The following is a 24,058-nucleotide window of genomic DNA, read 5'->3' on the forward strand; positions in this document are numbered from 1 at the left end:
TGTCCACAGAGTTTGAATCCCACCACTCTTGGGAATTGAAATTTAATTGGTCTGTAACATCATTATCATCAATAACAATGTCCATGAAGCCACCAGAGTCCTAAAACCCACGTGGTTCACTCATGCCCTTCAGGGAAGGAGACCTGCGGCCCTTGGTCGGGTTGTGTGACTGCAGACCCACCAGTATCTCCTCAGTTCCGGGGACGATAAACGAAGGCAGCACCAGCAACGTTCTAAGTGAATAAAAAGCCAGCTTGCTGTGTGTGGGAAAAGCCCGTTGAGAATTGAGCCTCCCTTGGTTTAGGAGCCTGCAGAGATTAAGCGTCGATACCTTTTAATGTCCCAGCAAGCCCGCACCTGTGATGCAAGGTGAGAAACCCCTGTGCTTGAGGCCGAGGACACAGGGTACGAGTGCAGTGGAGCCTCTGGTACATGAAAGCCCAGCCATCACTAACCCTGTACACCATGTGTAACTGACCAGCGAGAGCAAAACTTACTGAACATTTCAAACTTTCAGAATTTATTATAAAAACAACTTGAAACCATAAAAAGTGACAAAAATATTGTTCAAATCAACAAGTGATTAGATCTCAATCATAACAAACACTGTGGAAAGCGTTCGTGACATCTTGCTGGGTTAGTTGGTGTCCATCACCTCACCTTCTGCAAAACAGAGGGATAAAGTCATCAGTGGAAACGCACTGTGGCAGCTTTCTCCCGTTCCAAAGATAACTCCTCCACCACAAAAAGGACTGTACAGTGCAGCACCAAACCACAGACCATGAGGCTCCTGCTTTCATCGCAGTTGTACGTTTGCTAACCTTAGTTTCAGGAGCATTGAGATCCTGCAACTAGCCAAGAGCATTTCCAGGACAACTACTGTCTGGAGAACACTGCAGTGATGTGTGCAAGTGTGCTCGATCCCCATCTTGTCTTTTACGTTATTCCATTTCTGGCTGTAGAAAAGCCCTTTAGAATTCCTCATTCTCACGGAGAAAGTCCACTGAGACAAACCCGTTGCCTTGTTATAATATGCCATTTACTGCACAATGATTTCTTACAGAAAACCATCTCTTTGTGATCAATTTTAAAATACCAAAAGGTAACATTAAAAGGGAGCCACAGGATACTGCAATGTACACCAACCTTGAAGCTGCTACACCTTTTTAGCATACAGCCACCTCTCCAGTTTTGTTCCTCCCCTGAAGCCCTTTTTGGGCTCTAGTTGATTACTTCCTTCTGCTATTTCAACCACGTGGCATTCATTGATGCAAGGCTGGACAATCCAAAGGACTCATCAACAATTCCTCAACAGCACCTCCCAGACCAGTGGGCTCCAGAATCCAGGACAAGGGCAGGTGTGCGGAAATGCTCCCTCCTCAGACCCTCTAGACTTGGACACTGTCCCTCCTTTTCTGACGGGTTGAATTCTACCTGTGGGAGCAACTTCAGTACCTGGCCCACTGCATTCCTGACAACCGCCCCCCTCACATTCTCAGACCAATTAGCAGTGTGAAATAAATGTTGGTTTTGACCACATCCCACAGATGAGCAATAATAAAGATCAGTGACCAGATGAGCTGGAGGGCCCTCACAACAAACCTAACCATGCTCACAGCCAATACCTACCTTTCCCTGAAGTCACCAGCAGTGGCTGAGATGACCATGTGGATTCTATCACTCCCCAGCTTAAGGCCAATGAGTTAACGTTGACAACCCAACTTTGATCCAATTGAGATAGGCCAATCTTGGGCCAAACATGCCTTCACATTATCAAAAACTTATCAGCTTTACACTTTAAAGTGATCTGGCATTCTGTCTTCCAGAGTACTGTGGACAAACACTGGCCAACAGGTCACTCAGAACACAGTGAAAGCAGGAATGAGCCACCTGGCCTCTCAAGCCTGACCCACCATTCAATACAATCAAGGTTGATCTACCCGGCATCAACTCCTCTGTGCTTGTGAGTTTCCCCTTGCAAGAGTCAGGATTTGGAGTGGGAGATTTGAAAAGAGATGAGTCTCTGTGCTTGTGTTTGAGAGTTTCCCCTTGCAGGAGTCTGAAAGAGGCACATTTGGAAGTCGTAACAGTTGATTGGCTCATTGGCTAGTTAACAGCAGCCATTTTGGGAGTGAGCCAGTGTTAGAGTGGGAGGCAGACGATTTGGTGACTTGGAGTGAGTGGGAGAATTGAAGATAGTCTCCTTGGTTGCTTGTGAGTTTCACTTGCAGGAATTTAAGGCGTAAATCAGTTAATTATTAGTTAATAGGTGATTGGCTAATCATCAGCAGCTAATAAGTTAGGGTCAAGCAGAGCAGACATTTTGAGAGGGCCTGCTGTCTAGTCAGTGCTACTTGTTGTCTAAGTGTGGGCTTTGGTGACTACCAGGCTTCAGTGAGGAGGGTGAGCAGCACTGAGGGTAGGTTCTTATTTTTTTCTGTCTCTTTATTTCCCCTCAAAGGTTTTTAGTCATGGCAGGTGAGCTCAGACCTGTGTCACGCTCCTCCTGTGCAATGTGGGAACTCAGGGAGGCTGCCGGTGTCCCTGATGATTACATGTGCAGGAAGTGTGTCCAGCTGCAGCTCTTGATGAACTGCATGATGGCACTGGAGCTGTGCATGGATTCACTTTGGAGCATCCGACATGCTGAGAATGATGTGGATAGCACGTTTAGTGAGTTGGTCACACCGCAGTTTAAAGGCCCAGGGAAAGATGGGGACTTAGTGACCAACAGGCAAAGCAGTAGCAGGAAGGTGGTGCAGGAGTCCCCTGCGGTCATCTCCCTCAAACAGATAGACCGCCTTGGATACTGTTGGGGGAGATGGTTCATCAGGGGAGGGCAGCAGTAGCCAGGATCGTGGCTCTCCTGCACAGGAGGGCAGGAAAGAGTGGCAGAGCTCTAGTGGTGGGGATTCCATGGTGAGGGGAATAGACAGGAGCTTCTGTGGCTACAAACGGGACTCCTGGTTGGTGTGTTGCCTCCCAGGTGCAAGGGTCAGGGATGTCTCGGAGCAGCTGCTGGGCATTCTAGAGGGGGAGCGTAAACAGCCAGTTGTTGTGGTGCATGTAGGTATCAACGATATAGAAAAAAGTGCAGTGAGGTCCTACAAACTGAATTTAGGGAGCTAGAAGATTTAAAAGGTAGGACCTCAAAGATGATGATCTCAGGATTAATACCTGTGCCACATGCTAGTTAGACTAGGAATAGGGGACTTTAAATTCCACATAGGGTAGGTGAATCAAATTGGTCGAGGCAGTCTTGAGGACTTCATAGAATGCATCCGTGATGGCTTTTCTGAACAGCATGTTAGTGAACCTACTTGGGAAAATGCTATCTTAGATCTGGCCCTGGTCAATGAGAGGGGTAAAATTAACAACCTTGTAGTTGGGGATCCTCTTGGAAAGTGTGATCACAGTATGATTGAATTTCTCAAAAAATGAAGGGTGCAATAGTTCTATCTAAAACCAGTGTATTATGCCTAAACAAGGGAGACTATGATGGGATGAGGGAGGGAGGAGTTGGCTAGCATAGACTAGGAACACAGGCTATACGGTGGGACAGTTGAGGAACACTGGAAGACTTTCAAAGAGATTTTTCACGGTGCTCAACAAAAGTATATTCCAGTTAAAAGCAAGGACAGTAAGGGTGGGGAGAGCCAGCCTTGGATAACTGAGGAAATAAAAGAAAGCATCAAACTAAAAGCTTGTGCATACAAAGTTGCCAAGAGTGGTGGGAAACTGGAAGATTGGGAAAACTTTAAAAAGCAACAAAGAACCACTAAGCAAGCAATAAGGAAAGGGAAGATAGATTATGAAAGTAAACTAGCACAGAATATAAAAACATAGTAAAAATTTATTATATAAAACGGAAAAGGGTGGCTAAAGTGAACGCAGGTCCCTTGGAAGACGAGAAGGGGGAATTAATATTGGGTGATGTGGAAATGGCTGAAGCCTTGAATGATGATTTTCAGTCTTCACAGTGGAAGACGTGTCTAACATGCCAAAGAGAGATGTTATGGATGCGATGGGAGGTGAGGACCTCAATACAATCGCTGTCACTAAAGAGGTAGTGATGAGCAAGCTAGTGGGTCTAAAGGTAGACGAGTCCCCGGGTCCTGATGTGATGCCTCCCAGGGTTCTGAAAGGAATGGTGGAAGTTAGAGTAGAGGTGTTTGTGATAATTTACCAAAATTCTCTGGACTCTGGGCAGGTCCAGGTGGACTGGAAGACAATGAATGTCACACCACTGTTTCTTTAAAATAAAATGTAGGCAAAAGGCAGGTATCTAGGCCAGTTAGCTTAATGTCTGTAGTTGGGGAAAATGCTTGAAGCTGTCATTAAGGAAGAAACAGTGAGACAGCTGGATAAGTGGTTCAATCAGGCAGACACAGCATGGATTCAGGAAGGGCCGCTCATGTTTGACAAACTTACTGGAGTTCTTTGAGGATATAATGATGGTAGTGGATAGAGGGGAACAGGTGGATGTTGTATGCTTGGATTTCCAGAAGGTGTTCAATAAGGTGCTGCATAAAAGATTCATCCATAAGATAAGGATGCACGGAGTTGGGGGTAATGTATTGGATAGAGGATTGGGTAACCAACAGAAGGCAGAGTTGTGATTAGTGGGTGTTTCTCTGGTTGGCAATCAGTGGTGAGCGGGGTGCTGCAGGGGTCGGTGATGGGCCTGCAACTGTTCGTGATGTACATTAACGATTTGGAAGAGGGGACTGAGAGTAGTGTATCTAAGTTTCCTGATGTCACTAAATTGAGTGGAAAAGCAAACTGCACAGAGTCTGCAGAGAGATGTAGACGGGTTAAGTGAGTGGACAAGGGTCTGGCAGATGGAGTACAATATTGGTAAATGTGAGGTCATCCACTTTGGAAGGAAAAATAGATCAGATTATTATTTAAAAGGTGAAAGATTGCAGCATGCTGTTGTGCAGAGGGACTTGGGAGTGCTTGTGCATGAATTGCAAAAGGTTGGTTTGCAGGTGTAACAGGTTATCAAGGCGGCAAATGGAACGTTGGCCTTCATTGCTGGAGGGATTGAATTTAAGAGCAGGGAGGTTATGCTGCAACTGTACAGGGTACTGGTGAGGCCGCACCTGGAGTACTGCGTGCAGTTCTGGTCTCCTTACTTGAGGAAAGATATACTGGCTTTGGAGGTGGTGCAGAGGAGGTTCACCAGGTTGATTCCGGAGATGAGGGGGTTAGCCCGTGAGGAGAGATTGAGTCACCTGGGACTATACTTGCTGGAATTCAGAAGAATGAGTGGGGATCTTGTAGAAACATAAAATTAAGAAAGGGATAGATGAGAGGCAGGAAGGTTGTTTCCACTGGAGGGTGAGACTAGAACTAGGGGACATAATCTCAAGATTTGGGATAAGAGATTTAGGAATGGAGATGAGGAGAAAATGCTTTTCCCAGAGAGTACTGAATCTGTGGAATTCTCTGCCCAGGGAAGCAGTAGAGGCTACCTCATTAAATATTTAAGACAGTTGGATAGACTTTTGGATAGTAGGAATTGGGGGTTATGGGGAAAAAGGCAGGTAGGTGGATCTGAGTCCACGGCCAGATCAGCCATGTTATTGAATGGCGGAGCAGGCTCGATGGGCTGGATGGCCAGCTCCCGTTTGTGCCAGATTGCCCATAGCACTATTGCCACTTTAAATACTTCTAATGAGCTTGCCTCCCAACTCTGGGGAAGAGAACTCCCAGAGATTCAGGACCCACTTTACTTTGGTAAACCCTTTCCCTGGTTTCCTTATCAGACCACATAACAACTAGCAAGTCAGTTAAACTGATGCCAGCTCTTCAGCAGTAGGCCCCTGAACCGCTCAGGCTGAGGTGCAAGCACGGTGAACAAGCCTGCCCATCATAGCTGGAGCAAGTGCTGGCTTCTGACTGGCTGCCACCAGAGGCCTAGGTCAATGGTGATGCAGGGAGAGAGGAGGAACATCAATCAGACTAGTTTTTGTCACGTCACACACTGAACATCACTGGGATCACTTCCCTGACATGGGGTGCAGCAAACATTCTCACTCCTTCACTGTGTATTGAGTCTGGTTCTAAACAGCCAGCTGGAAGACATATTTCTCCTGTTCCTTATACTTGTAACTAGGAAATCTCACACCAAACCATTCTAAAGAGCTGATTCTAAATATCACTCCAATAGGAGCTGCCTCTGGGATATGGGAGTTGGCAGTTGGCAGTTTCCAGCACCTGCTCTGAGGATAACTTGCCCTATCAGTCATTCAAAAGGATTGGTCCTGAATGGAGTCAGATCTACAGCACAGGCTGCTGATGCATAATCCCACCTCCTTGCCCTGGGTCTGTGGTCCTGCAGGTCTTTGAACGTGATCTGGTTTCCTACCTCAACCCCAGATTCCCCCACGCACCACCCTCTGGGTGGATATTTTCCTCATCTTCTACCAATAACTTTAAACCTACGATTCCTGATTTATGAAGCTTCAGCAAATGGAAATATATCCTCCCTTTTACTTCATCCCAGTCTCTCCAATTCTACACTCCTCCATTACAATAAAAACAACCTGAGCTGATCCATCTGTCCACAATCCAACAAAAACTGAGAGGAGGAATTTCTTCAGCCAAAGGGTGGTGAATCTGTTGCCAGACGGCTGTGGAGGCCAAGTCATTGGGTGTATTTAAGGCAGAGACTGATACGTCCTTGATTAGTAAAAGGGGAGGGGGGGGGGTGGGGATGGTTAAGGGTTACAGGCAGAAGGTGGGAGAATGGGAATGAAAAAAATCAGCCATGATTGAATGGCCTAAAACTGGTGTTGTTGTAGTGAAAGACTGACATCAGGAGTTGGCTGTGTGGACATCACTAGTAAGTAGCGGTAGTCTGGGCCAATGAAGACTGCTCCTCTGCCAAGTAAAATTGTGGTTGATCCTCAACCTCGAAGGGTTCCTGGAACTGCTTCCCCCTCCAGGATAGGCTGGTATGGACATTGATGGGACAACAAGTTCACGCATGCACGGTACTCCTGCTACAGCAAGGTACCGAGAGCTGCACCTTCACAGAAGAGAAGGGCTCAGGTGTTGGGCAGACCCCGGCTCAACGTTTCCTGTTAACTGTTTTTAAGTGGTTTATTAAAATCATCATGAATGGAACAGAATGATAGAAACCTGTATTTTGTAATGGGAACTTGATTGTGTGCTTACTTGTGGTTCACCTAAGTTTAAATGGTAACTGAGCTCGTTAATGTCTGCAGACACTTTCCACACACACCGATGAGAAATTTCACTTGTTAATAAACCTTGGCTGCTGCTGGGACAAACTCACTTATTTCATTGAACATGAAGGCGTCCTGATATTCCTTCATGTACTGCGTCGAGCGGGACTCATCCAGGAAGAGGGAGTAAACACGCTTAATGTCATCCACTTGCACCTCTGTGCCCTGATGCAAACAAAATAGGACACAATTGTGGTTAGGATCAAAGTAAGAGAAAAATGGGGAGAAGTGTAGAAAAAGGGGAAAAACCAGATGATACAGCAACAGATTTTGATATCACACATCCCCACGGATGAGATGAAATTCTACCCTCTGTAGGTTGTTGGGCCCCCTCGAGATTTACAAACATATCGCACCAACTGCCCATAATTCTGGGGATTGGATGAAGTTGTGGGAAATGGAAAATGCGAACTTTGGAAGGGCAGAACTTTAGTTCCACTGAGGGATGCTGCAGGATGGAAATGCAGAGCTTTATATTACATCTGTAGGTGACTTTGAAATGTTGCATGTAATCTGGCAGCTCAAAGGGAGAGGGCACCATTTGCCAGCACTGAGATATTTGGTCTCAAGGAAGGAACAGGCAAGAGGATGAAGACAGAACAACGAGAGAGCCCGGACTTGTAGGAAGTGTTGTCTACCTTGCGCTTCTTGCAGACGAGGTTAGCAGCGGTGATCAGCTGGATGGAGTAGCGGAGTGATGTTTCCAAGCCGATGCGGGTCAGCACTGTATATGCATCCTCACTCATCTCCACGTCCTCCTCCTCACACCTGCGCACGGTTGGAGGGGAGGGGAAAGTACTTAAAGGGAAGATCGCTGTGGCACAGAGAACTTGCAAGGCCATAGATTTCATTTGAGTTATATAAAATGAAAGTGGCTGTTTATACAAACAAAAACTTTCTCAATCAGTTCACTGCCCTGCAAACAAGAAGATCTATACATGAACCCCAGTGCTGTTAATCTGAAGGTGAGCTGTTGGGTTAACAGGTTATAGTGAGCAGTGATAGGTTCTGTGATTCACGACAACGCTTATTGCTTTCGTAGCTAATTCTTCCTGATGACTTGTTGAGAATGAAACTTCAGGAGTGTGAAGGATGACCACATAGAGGCATAGATAGGGTAGATAGTCTCTTCCCCAGGGTGGGGAGTCTAAAACTAGAGGGTACAGGTTTAAGGTGAGAGGAGAAAGGTTTAAAGGGGACCTGAGGGGCAACTTGTTCCACAAAGAGGTTGGTGGGTACATAGAACGAGCTGCCAGAGGTTGAGCTCTTGCACTAAGGAGGTCCCAGTTTATATTAAGGAAGTTGAAGTCCCTCATGACAACAACCCTATTGGTTTTGCACCTTTCCCTAATCTGCCTGCATATCTGTTCCTCAATGTCCTGGTGACTACTGGAGGGGGGTGGGGGGGGGGGGGTCTGTAGTATAATCCCATCAGAATGATTGCACCTTTCTCATTTCTGAGTTCTTTAAAGCTTCATCTCACTGAGTGTAACCTTAAGGGCCTCCTGAACCATTTCAATGAACAAATTATGGAATAGTTTTTGTTCAAGTCTTGAATGGGATATATTTCCAACACTACGTCCACCCTCCACCTGCCCCTCCTTTTGGCCCAGGGTGCTGGGGTCAGTTCTAGCCCTTTTAACCAGGGATACCAAGAGTTACAAGACTGTGGAACACAGAATAAATCAGTGACTGAACTGTACAAGAGCCTCTGGCCACAACTGGAAGACCACACCTGCAGTACAGTAATTCCCCACTAACTTCTCCTGAGATCGACACCCCAGGCACCTCACCTGATCTTCAGAATCTGTTTTGTTTCCTTCTCGTTGTAGGGAGAGGTTGAGATGATTACCAATCGATCCAGTAAGTCAATTGGAATTCCGTGAGGGCTTTTGTAGCTTGTACCGCGGATCCTGCGAGACAAGAGGTGTTGAGTGGATGTGTTCATTTCCCCTCCTCATCCTTCATAACATCCAGGATTCTTGACTCAAGACAACTTGAGTGTGGATGGGTGGCTTTTCTTTTTAAGTGAACTGCTACTACCCATCTCTCCCCACCTGAATGTGCAGAGTTACAGGTGGGTGCACCAAGAGTTCACGTGGCCATCCCAAACACAGTACGGAAGTCGTGCGATTTCAACCACAACATTTACTAATTCAATCCATTGTTGTATACTGCTGTACAAGTCCTAAATCAGAACATCAATGGTTTAAAATGCCTTCAAATTAATAAAGTTAAAATTAACCCTTGGCAGAACCTCCACAGATACAAGCGTCAAGGACAAAAGGTATGGCTAGCCTTTTTGTGGACAGAGGGGTCTCTGTACCTGGTTATCCCTCGGTTTGTTGCCATGATCAGAACTGGAGCCATGTCACTCTCTAAGCCACGGTTTAGGAAGGAGAAGCACTCAATGTCCAGCATGTGAACTTCATCTATAAACAGCACCTGGAGAAGTCCAACACAAGGGAAGTAAACAGGGTTGCATTAGCCAGAACTGAGGACCAATTCTGGGGGCAAACTTCAGCACGTGCAGGTGAAATTTGGGCACTTACCCCAGGAATTATCTCTGCCTTTCCCTCTTCCCTCCATTCTGCTACCTTGGCGTTGATCTGCTCACGCACTTCAGACTTGATCTCTCCAGTGTCACCTGTGAAGACAACCCACAAGAACACTGAGCTACACTTTACGTTTGAAGACCAAGGGTGGACTAGCTTCCTGTCCATGGAGCCTTTGTGCCACACACATGCTCCCATCAGTTTGACTGCACATTAGGTCACTGGTACCCAGAGATCGGGGTGATCTGATTTGGAATTTATCCACCACAGCCAGAAGAACACCAAGCTTCAGCCCACAAAAATCAAATCAGGATAAACTAAAAGTAATTTGAGACGGATGTACCCGATTCTTGTTCCTTAGAGGACCTAGCCTCAGGAGGGCTGACCATAGATTGCAGTTGGGAGGATACGCTCTGTTCCAGACAATGGGACTCAGCACACGTACAATACTCCGAATGCAATAGTCAAGGTTCTGGTGGAACGGTGAAGAAAATTACAACCAAGCACAATAAAAGGCAGCGAGGTTTGGTGAACCAGGTTACTAGGCTGACATCACGGAGCATCCAGCTACTTGTTCCATCAGTTCTGAAAGCCAAATCAAACAAGGCTGTCGAGGAGCAGCACTGTCGTGGATGTGTGTTCACTAAAAGTGAAGCAGTTTGATCCATTTTCCTTCGTTCTCTTACACAGAGCTCCAAGCCCCACTCTTTATGTTATTCCACAAGCAACTCAAAACCAGCACAGCACAAGCTGCTGGGCTCCCATCCCACGCCCTGCTCTGATTTAACACTGCTGTCCTGTAGAGAGAGAGCCAGACACCACACAACCCACACACCACTGACACCATGACCCTGTGATGCGGGTTTTGGATTTATTTACAGTTACTCTTTTCTCCTGCCTACTCCAGTCAGATTGGATGTCTCATGGGATGGACAGCAGGATATCTGATCTGGAAGGGAACTGTGAAGCGCCTTAGAATTCTTTTTTGCCATGTCAAAGGAGCCACGTAATGGATGCTATTGCTATTTTACTGGTATTTGTAAAGCTTTCCAGAAAGACGGCACTAGATAACTAATGGGTACAAACCTGGGTTAACTTCTTTCCGCTTCCTTTCCAGCCCAAGGCCCCTCACACAGTTTCAGTGCTGAGTCCTTCTAACTCAATCAGGGCAGACGGAGGGCTGGAACCCTCAGTTCTTAATGGGAGAAGGGTGGGGAAATACCAGGTATTCAACCTTCTTAACCTTTCACAGTCATCATTTGCTGCCAGTGACCTCTGGCTTCAATGTGCTCGTGCTACCTGAGAACAAGGCGAGGAACCCCTGTGTCCTGCTGTTGATCACATCGATCTCGTGCAACGTCACCGTGTGAACCACCTCCTTGCGTTTCTGAAGCTCTCCATCTGGGCACTGCACAAATTTAGTCTGCAAGAGGAGACATTTTCAGATAATTACTCTTTCCCCAGTCTTCCTTTAAGCCCTTTCTGTCATCCCAGAACACAGAAAGCCCCCCGGAGCCGCATTCACAGAAAAGCAAGAAATAGAGGAAGGGGTAAGCTGTACAGAACCTTGAGGTTGCTCCACCATTTGATATTATCACTGACCCTGTTGTTCACACCCACCTTCCTGCCCAATCCCTCGACATCTACTGCGCTCAATGACTGATCGACCTGTGCAGACCTGTGGGGTGCGGAGTTCTAGTTCACAACCGTAATCTGTCTGAATGGCCAAGCCTTATCCCGAGACTCTGCCTCTCAGTTCCAGACTTCCTGCTCAGAGGTAAAAGTCTCTCAGCATTCATCCTGCCCATCCTTCACAGAATCGATTTACCCCTCTTAGAACTCCAGTGACCACAGGCCAACTGTCCTGGTTTGTCAATAGTATTCACTTCAGTAATCATTTAGTGAATCTATGCTGTGGCTCATCCCTCCTCCTGTATGGGCAGCCCTCAAGATGTGGCTCTGTACAGGTATGGTTCCAAATGATTGAGAGAACCACAGAGAGCACACAGCTGAGCACGAGGTTGTTTCATTAACATGTCAATGTACTTTTGGGAGGCGATCGACCAGGGCAGACAAAATGGGCCAAACACCCTCCTTCTGACGTTGACCCTCACCCTCACCGCCTGCTCTGCGGAGGAGCCGGATTTCCTCTGGCTGGAATAGCGACGTGGTATATGATGGGGCTGACAGGCACCTTCTCTCCCCTCCCTCACGGAAAGCCTTCTGCAATACTCAGAGTCCCATATTTGCAGTCAGTTTATTCGTGACTCGACTAGCGGACAGACCTTCCAGAGTAAACGTCTACACCCAGTAACAGAGACGTACCTGGGCCCCCATGGCATCATAATCGCGAGCTCGAGTGAAGGAGCGTCCCAGTTTGCTAATTTTTCCTGTTGCTTTATCAATGGTAATGACGTCTCTGCAAAAATATAAATACAGGACTTCACTCACTTGCAGTCTCTCTCCATTTAGATAATAATCTGTCTTTCGATTTCTCTTATTGATGTATACTACCTCACACTTCCCTACATTAATTACTTGCCAGTCTTTTACCCACTCGCTCAATCTACCCAAGTCCCATTGCAGAATCACAGTATCCTTGTCTCAACATTAGATGCATTAGGAGTGCTCAAATTCTGTGAATGAAAATTTGGCAAATTGAAAAATACTAGAGGTAATCCATATACTTAAAAAAGCACTCACAGAGGTGGTAAGTGGAAAGCCGGTGCCTTCTTGTGTGAGGAAGGTTAGAGAGATGGGGAAGTTACTTTAGGTCAGCGTTACACAGAACTCGAGCAACTGATAAACTGTCTCACACTTTCAGGGAAGGATTAATAAGAAATAAAAACTTGGTAATGTGATAACTCTGCTGTCGATCTTTAATTTAAATACTGCTGATTCCTGGATTGGCAAGGTGAAATTGTGGACATCACACAAAATTCTGGAAGGAAGTCTGTGACCAGTGGTGTACCTCAGGGATCAGTGCTGAGTCTATTGTTTGTGATATACATTAACAGTTTGGATGTGAATGTAGGAGGTACTATTAGTATGTTTATGGATGACATGAACATTGGTGGTGTGCTGGATAGTGAAGGTTATCTAAGGCTACAGCAGGGTATAGATCAGATGGAGAGTTGGGCAGTGTTGGCAGATGGAACTTAATCCTGACAAGTACAAGGTCATGTACTTTGGGAGGACAGAGACAGCAAATGGTAAGGGCCTAAGGAATGGTGATGAACAGAGAGACCTTGTGGTACACATCCATGGATCCCTGAAAGCAGCAACACAGGTAGATGGGGTGGTGAACAAGGCATATGGCACACTTGCCTTTATCAGTCAGAGCATAAGAATAAAAGAATTGGGACATCATGTTGCAACTTTACAAAATGCTGGTTAGGCCGGACTTGGAGTACTGTGTGCAGTTTTGGTTGCCACATTATAAGGAGGACATGATTGCACTGGAGAGAGTGCAAAGATTCACCAGGATCTTGCCTGGATTGGAGGACTTTAGTTATAAGGAGAGATTGGATAGGATGAGCTTGTTTTCCCTAAAGCAAAGGAGGCTGAGGGTTGACCTGACAGATATGTAAAATTATGAGAGGCATAGAAAGGGGAGTCAGAACCTTCTTCTCATGGTAGGATGTCAAAAACAAGAGGGCATAGGTTTGTGAAAGGGAGGAGGCTTATAGGGATCTGGGGGGAAAGTTTTCATAGAGAGAGCGTTGATATCTGGACCGCACTGCCAGGTGAGGTGGTGGATGCATACACAGTCAGTATATTTAGGAGGTATTTAGACAGACACTTGAATAGACAAGGCATTGAAAGACATAGACCTAATGTGGGCAAATGGGATTGGTGTAGACAGGCAAGGTGGTCAGCATGGCCACGGTGGCCTGCAGGGCCTAACTCTGTGCTGTAGGAGCTGATGGAGCAAGTGTACAACCAGCACCACAGGTGCAGCTTCATAACATCCACTGTCATTCTGCCGGTTACACCTCTGTAGGTACTCACCCAGCCTGCACTTTCTCCTTCGTTAAACACTCGATCATTTTCGTTCCCAAGTCATAAATTGTCTCCATCTCTGTTGTTTTCAGGGTTAGCTTTCCAACCTTTGCACCCTGCAGGAAAGAAAACATACATGAATGCTCTTATTGAAAATCTAAATGATGAATGCCCGAGCTGTCTCTCTGCTGTATGCCAGGCCAGCACTCAACACTCCAGATCACGGCCAGCAAGGTTTGATGTCAGTAGAGTGTACTTTGTCCTGACAATACACTTTACCCCAACCTCAGCAAACTAATCCTTGCTGCACTGGCATGAGCGTCATTTCTCACTGACCCCTCCAATGGGTGCGCCAATGGTGTAACGGATTGTACTGCAGATCCAGACCTGTTGTCATACATACTTCACGTACAACTCATATGGTGAGCAGACTGGATCATGGACACCAAGACCTGGGTAGATTTGTTAGCTACTGCAAATTATTTTTTAATGCAGTTAGGTGGTAAATCAATTGAAGGGGAGTTGATGGACAAGAGAAAAAGTTTCAGGGCTAAAAGAAGTAAGAGGGGGAAATGGGGTCTGATGGAATCCACAGGGAGTGGGCTGGATGTTCTCCATCTGGGTCGTAACAGGAGAAACATGCTGGATATTTGTCTACACACAATTTGAATGGAGTCCCAGAAATAAACCCGCTGCACCATCCACAGCCCACTTTATCATACTGCTCGACAAAAACACCGACAGAATGATTAGTACTTCAATGTCACCAAAGTTTGCAAAGTGCTCGGAAGCTGCCTTTAACAGCGTCTCCCTGCTCTCTAGTCCCCTCAGTAAACTCCATTTCCCAGACCTGAATTCATTGCCATTTCCAGGGCCCAACACAGCAACAAGGTGGGCACAAGCAACTGTACAGGATTTCACTGCTAACGTTACATAGAAACATCAAGGGCAAAAAATGCCTATTCTGCTCCCCAAACACATTCTCCCAGTGGTTATTCCTGCATACCCAACCTGCTCACGGCAAAATGTTCCTCAGATAAAGAATGCAGGGCTTTTTTGTGAAGATAGCAGCAAGCTACCATTTCAGGCTGCTGACGTTTGAGGACTGACTTCTGAATGCCCACTCAGTGGGTGGCTGGCTCCTTTGGGATGTAGTATAGCTTGCTTTTATTTTTATAATCAGTATTGGCGGTTCCAAATCAAAATTATTGGTCCAACTTCCAGGCTGGATGATCAGTGACATTTATTCCAATAAATTCAATTTTATGTGAGGTTGTGTTAAATTGTGACCATTACATGGAGTATCTGCTTAGACACACTTGCAAAGAATGTGTTTTTGTCTTCCATTAGTAATTCTCTTTTCCTTCTGTCTCTTTGATTACAACACTGACCCTCTGTGGTACGATTACCAGTCACCTTCCACTGCCTCCCACAAATATTTATCTTCACACAAGCCACAACAATGGGAGTCAGTCAGCTCTTCAATGGTGTTGGGCATCATGAACACAGATACCTCCAACAGGAGACATTGGTAGGTAAAGAACAACAAAGAATTTTCTCTTTCCCTTTAGATAGAAGGTAAGGGGGCAGTCATTTAAAATGGAGGTGCACAGACATTTCTTTTTGCAGAGAAGTCTTTGGAATTTTCTACCTCAGCAGGATGTGGGTAGATCATCAGAAGTATTCAAAGTGGAGGTAGATACGTTTTTGAAAGATCGGGGAATTGAGGGCTACGGGGAACTGGCACAGAAGAGGAGCTGAGGCCTGGGGCAGATCAGCTGTGATCATATTGAATGCAAGGGTGGGATTGAGGGGCTGAGTGGCCTATTCCTGCTCCTATTTTCTTGTGTCCTTGCCCAGAGCCAAAAGTTATCTGCACTACTAGGGAGATTCCTCATAAATGGGCAAGGAAATAAAGAACAATGGTTCAAATAAATCCTTCGGTTTAAGTGCACTGCCTTAATATAAAGTAACACTGAGACATTTCCCAGATTCAGATCGTTTTGAACTTACTGTGCCGGTGGCTGGTCGATCTATTTGAATTTCCACCACCTCTCCTTCTATAATTTCAGTTTCCTCTCTGTTTCGGTAGAAAGAAAAATCCTAACTTAGCACAATGGATAAGATAAAGCTTCTGGCCACATAGTCACAAATTACATAACTTCATGAGCTTCGGGGTTTCAAAGTTCCACTAAGAATCTCTCTAACGTACTTTTGAGTGGAAGTCATTTTGTCTTGACGCAAAAACCTCAGCACCCGATATCCTGCAGATCAGCATGAAACTGCTGAAGTGTGAATAACATTCCTGCATTACTGAATTATTAAATGCTTGCTTTTGAGAAACAAAAGCAAAGAGTATGGTGCAACGTACCAAAGTCGGACAAAAGATGAGCAGTTAACAAGTAATGCCATAGTCTTGAGATCTCAGCAATACAAGGGAAAAGGGAGCAGGTCGAGTTACAAGATAATATATTTATAGTTTAGGATCAAGTTGGACAAGCTTCAGAGGAACTCTATTTTTGGGCCATGAACCAGTCAGCAGTATTGTAGAGAACTACTGACTACCTTCATTCATGACTTCCGCCCTTACATATTGCAACACTAAAGTTAGCAATGGACGGCAGGCACATCTGATCTCCCGTTCTGCTGCTGAGGATCTGGATGCATTGAGCATTTGGTTGCTCAGTTTTAAGCCAATCGGAACACAAGCCCATTGATTCAAAAGGTATCAGCAACCTTAATTGAAGAGGTAAGTGTGGGAAGAGATCTGATGTTTTTTTTAATTAATTTCAATGTTTAAAATTAATTTCTAGCCATTATTAAAGTAATTTAAAGAGACCACAGATGCTGGAATCTGGAGCAACACACAAAGCGCTGGAGGAACTCAGTGGGTCAGACAGCGTCTAAGGAAGGAAATGGACAGTTGACGTTTTGGGTTGAGACCCTTCATTGTCAGCCCAGGCCCAGGGTGATTGAGGGGCAAGGTTTAGGATCCACCACCCGAGGCCTGGTCGCTGCTTGTCATCCATTCAGCCTGATGGGACAACTGCAACAGCCGGGCCTCCAGCTACATCAGACCTGCAGGGCTGCAAAATGTGTGTCTGTGGGTAAAGCACCAGGGGCGAGAACAGCTGCTGGGCTGGATCAGACCCAATCACTGGCATTGCTGAAAGAGTGAGACCAAAAAGGCTGAATTCGAGGGAGGGGCTGGCTGGCCACTATACTTCAATACTAAATACAACAACAACAACAAACAAAGTGCTTACTTGATGCGGACCCCAATGGACCGACGGAATGCTTGGGTCAGCGCTTCTGTTTTGCTCATTTCCAGAGAGAATATCTCACTGCCGGCGATAGCTGTGAATGGAGTGTCTTGCCCTAGGGCCTGAGCCATCCCTGTAGAAGCACAACACATTCAATTAAACCCCAAAAACAGGTCAATGCTTCAGATGGCTATTGTAAAGCTATGTGGAATACTAAGCAGTACTGGAAAGAATGATTCTGAGGCACAAAACAGGTAAAACACAAGTTCAAGAATGTCAGAATATTCCTTTATACAGAGTGGGTACAATTTCAGAGGGCCATCACAAGTTATTTGAGAATTGGTCACATGGTATGGTGGTGCAGTGGTTAAACACTGGACTAATAAGCTGGAGATCTTGACTAAGGATCTTGAGAGAAAAGTTTAAATCATATCATGTCAGCTGTGGAATTTTAAATGTTAGTTATATAAATTGGGTAATATCTGCTGGTAAAGCATTGCCATTAAAACAATTTGATTTGGTAATCTCTTCCAGGGGATCAAACCTGCCACTCTTACCAGTCAGGCCAACGTGCAACTCCACGTTTAATGCCTTCTGAACAGCTGAGCTAGCTGCTTAGTTCGAGGGCATTTAGTGAGGGACAACATGTGCTCACCTTAATCCACAATCCATGAAATAATAAGAGAGTTTGAGAAGTTGCATGTTATATGGAGAGAGCAGTTAACCGAATGGAACAATTTTCATTTCTATTTACATCTATAACTAATATTACATTCATCTACCATTTATACCTCCAGTGAATATTGCATTTCAATGAAATTTATTGCATGTGCAGGGATTTGAAAAATATGACGACACTATATAGATGCAAGATTTTTTTGAAAACGTTCCTAATGCATTGTCAATATCCTACATCAATAGCACTGGAAAGGCGTTCCATACCCATGGCAATTGCAGTTTTCCCTGTTCCTGGCTGGCCAGCAATAAGGATGGCTCTCCCAGCAATCTTCCCCTCCTTGATCATCTCCAGAATGACTCCGGCGGCACGTCGAGCACTGAGCTGCCCCACCATGCCCTGAGACACCTGCAGCACAACAGCCAACACTCAGCACAAGGGATGTTAACAACAAAGAAAACTAGTGAGAGAAGTACTTCAGGAAATAAAAATCTAACTGAAGGCTAACTGTGGTCTCTTGGGACCTATCTATATATCAGGACCTAGAACCCCAGCCCACTGAGAGGAGGGGCAGTTATCTGCACAATGACCAGCGTTTGGCAGATTGCTTCCCCAATAATATATCTGCAAACTCAAGCTAAAAATCCGCTATCCAATTGTTTGGAATTCCTGATGGTTCGGCACCTGGCTCACCGGGTGATGTTAGTCTCGCTCTCTTTAAACTCATGGGGCCCTGTTCCTGCACTCCTATTGAACTCGCTGGGTTGATTCCCTCATTCTCTATAACTTCTGGTTCACTGAAAAAAAATTATCGTTTCACTGTGTAAAATCTTAAAAACAGTGAATTAAGTTGGTTGGCTATTAATAGAAACAACATCTGCTAGACTGGAACAACCAAAGTTCACTGTTGTAGGATCCCTTCTAAGTATGTACAGCAGAAGTCTGATAACCTGGCATTCCCGGGACTTTAGTGGATGATGCCAGCCAGCTCAGTGATAGAGTACAAGGACAAATCCCACGCTTACTCCAATGTGAGGAAATGAATGAAAAATATCAATTGGTCCAAGTTTCTGTCCCTTTACCACTGGAGAGCCCCAACAATCCCAAACTCACTCCATGCACCGTTGTCTCGGCACTGGCCAAGTCCGTACCTGTCTGGGCTCCAAGGCATCATCAAGTCCCAAACCACGGATGTGTGAATGGGCACCTGTGGGAAGGAGATCGATGCCGGTTAGTTCAAATCATCAGCTTTAACTTTGTCCTGTTGCTAATCTTAAATTCAGAATGTTAACGATATAGGAAGTTTCATTGTTGACTGTGAATTTAAGATGGATGAAGTATCGCTTCCCCCAGGGTCTCCATAGGTAAGGAGATACTGAACCAAAAACGAGAAGACCCCAGATTCAGGCCCAGACTTCTGCCAGGGTAGATTGGGGTATCACAATCAATGCAAACTTGCAAAGGTAAAATTCTGGCAGAATTCTTGTCCAGGTCACAGGCCAGTGAGTGTTGCCATGTCAGGAGGACAGCACTAAGTGTCAGGGGCTCTGAATGAACGTCATGCTGCCATTTGTTGACGAGGCCATTTGCTTGGTGATGCTGTGGGCAATGGAGGAAGGAAAGGAATCGGCAGTGAACGTTTCTTTAAACCTACCAATTCTCTCGATCCTGGTGACATCCCTCACCTCAGGAACCTTTGTTGTGGTGGTCTGAAGAAGAAAACAAAATTCATGCAGCATATTTAAAAAGACCATGTTTTAAATGAACTTAAGTGATATTCTCAATGTAATTGCTACAAATAAATCACAAAATAAATTTAGCCACGGTCCACTGTGTGCACAAATGTTCTTTCTTGAAATCTGGACTGGATATTTTTAATTAACTGTTACCTGTAATCAGCTATGACAATGTCCTGTAATTCAAACAGCCACTTTCTGCTGATACTAGTTGATTATTAAACTAAGAATACACTGGTGCTTGTGGTGGAACTGATGGCATTCACTAACATTTCTTCCCTTGGCATTCTCCTGGCCACTTTGAGAGTACTGGTTTGGCACTCACTGCCCTAACTCCTAGTGTATGTCGAGTAGCTTATAGTTAAGAGAATTGATTTATTCAATAAGCCACACACAAAATGCTGGAGGAACTCAGCGGGCCAGGCACCATCTATGGAGGGAAATGGACAGTCAATGTTTCGGGTTGAGATCCTTCATCAGGACTATATTAACTATCTCCCTCTGTCTTTCCAGTCCTGATGAAGGGTCTTGACCCGAAACGTTGACTGTCTATTCCCCTCCATAGATGCTGCCTGACCTGCTGAGTTCCTCCAGCATTTTGTGTGTTGCTTCCAGATATCTAAGATCTGCGGCTTTCTTCTGTCTCCATTATGACAAGCCATATCTGTACTGAGGGAAAGGCTGCTTATTTTACTATGGCTGACATCATTCCTCATGCAGATCTGCTTCTAGGAGTCTCTAGTTCAGAGTTTTTTGAGATCTCAAGCAAATGATCTGGAAAAAAAAGCTCTTCAGCCTCTGGATGGACTCAGAAAGCAGAGATGCTGTGAATCAGAATATTGGAAGCATCTGCAGACACACTGGTTGGCACTCTCTCACTTGAGTTAAACCCAGTCCAGGACCTGAGCATGTACTCCCTACACGACTCAAGTTAACGTTCAGTGGGCATGTCCTTAGATCAAAACAGTGCTCCACTAATCTACTTGAATGATTTATGTGGCTGTTCAAGATCCCACAGATTTTGAGGGTTTTACTTCACGATCCTTCATCAACTGATATCATTCATATTCTATCATCTCATCAGTTTTCCAATTCTATTGTGTTTGAAATTAGTAACTCAATAACAAATCAACGATCAGACAAATTCCGTGTGGTCAAAGCACTTCCAGGCGTTGCTAAAAGGGAACTGCATAAATGCAAAATGTTCCCTTAGCTTTGGCTCCCAATCATTAACCTCCATTTTCCTCCTAATTCTCCTTTGTTCTGGTTCGGGGTGACCTTCTTGGAAGAGAGACGGCTGTCACATTCTTGATACATGAGGAGAGGGATCAGCACTGTTAAATGAGTGAGGGGGAATTGACCACCAATTGGACTTGCCACCCTCAAATCCCACAATGGATCAAAAACTAATTTCCCCTCCTTGATACATGCCCACTCTCCAAGTACGTACAGAGGCAGCATTGCCATTTCTTAAATCAAGCATTGAAAGAAGCCCCATCTTCTCTCTCAGAAGAACACAAAACATTATGTTGAAGAACAAGGCAGAATCCCCCAATATCCTGGGGCATCATTTATCTCTGAGATTACATAACTAAACAAGTTTGCTTTTATCACATTGTGGCCCCCTTCCTCCCCCCTCCACTCCTCTTCCTCCTCCCCTTTCTCCTCCCTCCCCCTCGTCTCTCCCCTCCCCCCCCCGTGTCACTCCGCTTCCTCACTCACGGTCTTCCTCCTCCCCTGTCAGTGCTCTGCCCCCCCCCAAGTCTCCCCCAGCTCCACACATACCGTTCCCCCTCCCCTCTCCCTCTCTCCCCCACTTCCCCCCTCTCTCTCCCTTCCCCCCTCCTTCTCTCCCTCCCCCCTCCTCCCTCACCCTCTCCCCCCTCCCTCACCCTCTCCCCCCCCTCCCTCACCCTCTCCCTCCCCCCCTCCCTCCCTCTCCCTCCCCCCCTCCCTCCCCCCTCCTCCCTCCCTCCCCCCTCCCTCCCTCTCCCTCCCCCCCTCCCTCTCCCTCCCCCCCTCTCCCTCCCTCCCCCTCTCCCCCCCTCTCCCCTCCCCCCTCCCTCCCCCTCCCCCCTCCCCCACCCTCCCCCCTCCCTCACCCTCCCCCCCTCCCTCCCCCCTCTCCCCCTCCCTCCCTCCCCCCTCTCCCCCTCCCTCCCTCCCCCTCCCCCCCTCCCTCCCTCCCCCTCTCCCCCCCTCCCCCCCTCCCTCACCCCCTCCCTCACCCCCTCCCCCCCTCCCCCCCCCCTCCCTCACCCTCTCCCCCTCCCTCCCTCCCCCCTCTCCCCCTCCCTCCCTCCCCCTCCCCCCCTCCATCCCTCCCCCTCCCCCCCTCCCTCCCTCCCCCTCTCCCCCCCTCCCTCCCTCCCCCCCTCCCTCCCCCCCTCCCCCCCTCCCTCCCCCCCTCCCTCACCCTCTCCCCCTCCCTCCCTCCCCCCCCTCCCTCACCCTCTCCCCCTCCCTCACCCTCTCCCCCTCCCTCCCTCACCCCCCCTCCCTCCCCTCCCTCCCTCACCCTCCCCCCTCCCTCACCCTCCCCCTCCCCCCCCTCCCTCACCCTCCCCCCCTCCCTCCCTCCCCCTCACCCCCCTCCCTCCCTCCCCCTCCCCCTCACCCCTCCCCCCCCCCCTCCCCCTCACCCCTCCCCCCCCTCCCCCTCACCCCCCTCCCTCCCTCCCCCTCCCCCTCACCCCTCCCCCCCCCTCCCCCTCACCCCTCACCCTCTCCCCCCTCCCCCCCTCCCCTCCCTCCCCCTCCCCCCCTCCCTCCCCCTCCCCCCCTCCCCTCCCTCCCTCCCCTCACTCACTCCCTCCCCTCCCTCCCCTCCCTCCCTCCCCTCCCTCCCTCTCTCCCTCCCTCTCTTCCTCCATTCATCCCTCCCTCCCTCCCCTCCCCCTCTCCCTCCCTCCCTCCCCTCCCTCCCCTCCCACCCTCCCCCTCCCCCCCTCCCCTCCCTCCCTCCCCCTCCCCTCCCTCCGCCATCACCCTCCAGCCTCCTCCCCCTCACCCCCTCCCCTCCCTCCCCCTCACCCCCTCCCCTCCCCTCCCCTCCCCTCCCCTCCCCTCCCTCACCCTCCCCTCCCTCACCCTCACCCCTCACCTACCGTTGCCATGTTGCTGCAGTCACCGGTTTCCAACGGCAGGCCGGGTTACCAGACACACTTCCTGTCCGACCAGACCCGCCGCCCCGCACCGAGGTTCCGCCTCTGTACAGAAAGTCCTATCTGTCCCTTCCGAAGAAGAACAAGTGTCCTCCCGTTCCCCAAGGACCGAGCTTCACCCTTCAGTGGCATTTAGCTCATTTTGTGTCTCTGGGAGCTCGCTGTGTGCAATTTGATTACATCACATTACCAAGACATGAGATGTGTAACAGTTGGCACTTACTGAGATGCTACAAGTTATATATCAATCTTCCCTTCTCCTTTCTCTTAAATTCATTTTTCAGGATGTGGATGTCACTGACAAGGCCAGCATTTATCGCTCATCCTTTATTGCCCTTGAGTAGGTGGGGAGTGCCCTTCTTCAACAGCTGTTGCGCCTCTCACAATTTTGCTCAGTAAGTAGGGGGTTAAGGATTTGGACCCAGCACTGACAAAAGAACAGCGGTTTATATCCAAATCAGGATAGTCTGTGACTTAGAGGAGAACCTGTTCCATGAACCTGCTCCTCTTGTCCTCCTCAGTGTAGAGGTGTGGGTATGTTCTGCCATTCACTGTACCATGGCTGATCTGACCCCATCTCTTCTGTGCCAGTTCACCAGTGACCTCAGTTCCCTGATGTATTTACCTCCTCCTTAAATACCTCCATTGATCTGGCCTCCACAACCCTCCAGGATTCACCACCCTCTGCCAGAAGAAATTCCTAGCATCTCAGTTTTAAACAATCACCCCGATATCTTGTAACTGTATAGCCTTGTTCGAGACTCTCCCACTGGTGGAGTCACTCACCTCATCCACAACAATGAAAGGGTGGACCAGAATTAATCACAGAGGACAGAATCCAGGAGAAGAAAATGACTCAGGTCTGGTCACTGAAGATGCCAGTGTACCTGAAGAAGGCAAGAGCGTGAACGTGGCTTTGAACATCATCCCTTACATGCAAATATTTTGCTGATTAACCTCTCAACTTGGACAGAACTAGAGTAACCATACATAGGCAGTGGGGCGGGGGCGGTGTTGTGGAAAGATACATCACCAATAAAACGCATTACCAAGATGCCAAAGTTTGACCCATCCTCAGCTTGAATACTTCAGTTTGTATTTCTGGAACGTTTTGGGAATGTTGTTTTGAAATCATGGGCACATCAGACAAGTTAAATGACATCTTAGGGAAATGCATCAATTTTTGATCTCCCTGATAAATCACATCCAAGTTGGTGCAGTAAAGCCCTGATAATCCGGCGTCCGATTGTCGGACCACCCTGATAGTCTGGCACCCGACTCAGTCATTGGCCTGGAACGTGAGTTACGGACTGGGCTCCGGTCCGTGGGTGGATGTGGGGTTGGAGCCGGGGGTGGGGTTTGGAACACCAGGCATCAGAGACGTGGGGGGGGGTTATGGCCCAAGC

The 24,058-nt window shown here is 47.4% G+C and overlaps 1 protein-coding gene across 1 annotated transcript; it reads right to left on the minus strand.

Annotated features, from left to right (window-relative positions):
• Positions 1-499: 499 nt before the first annotated feature.
• Positions 500-22,685, minus strand: ruvbl2 (RuvB-like AAA ATPase 2). Its single transcript, XM_052043106.1, has 15 exons — positions 22,596-22,685; positions 19,407-19,461; positions 18,904-18,959; positions 18,019-18,160; positions 17,080-17,209; positions 15,827-15,893; positions 13,823-13,929; positions 12,137-12,230; positions 11,111-11,234; positions 9,809-9,903; positions 9,583-9,701; positions 9,050-9,169; positions 7,895-8,024; positions 7,307-7,421; positions 500-663 (listed from the first exon to the last, which is right to left on the minus strand). Exons 1-15 carry the CDS (start codon positions 22,602-22,604, stop codon positions 638-640), a joined length of 1,389 nt encoding a protein of 462 aa, XP_051899066.1. The 5' UTR covers positions 22,605-22,685; the 3' UTR covers positions 500-637.
• Between the last annotated feature and the right edge of the window lie 1,373 nt (positions 22,686-24,058).

The sequence above is a fragment of the Pristis pectinata genome, chromosome 33 (assembly GCF_009764475.1).
Source record: "Pristis pectinata isolate sPriPec2 chromosome 33, sPriPec2.1.pri, whole genome shotgun sequence".
Classification (NCBI taxonomy): Eukaryota; Metazoa; Chordata; class Chondrichthyes; order Rhinopristiformes; family Pristidae; genus Pristis; species Pristis pectinata.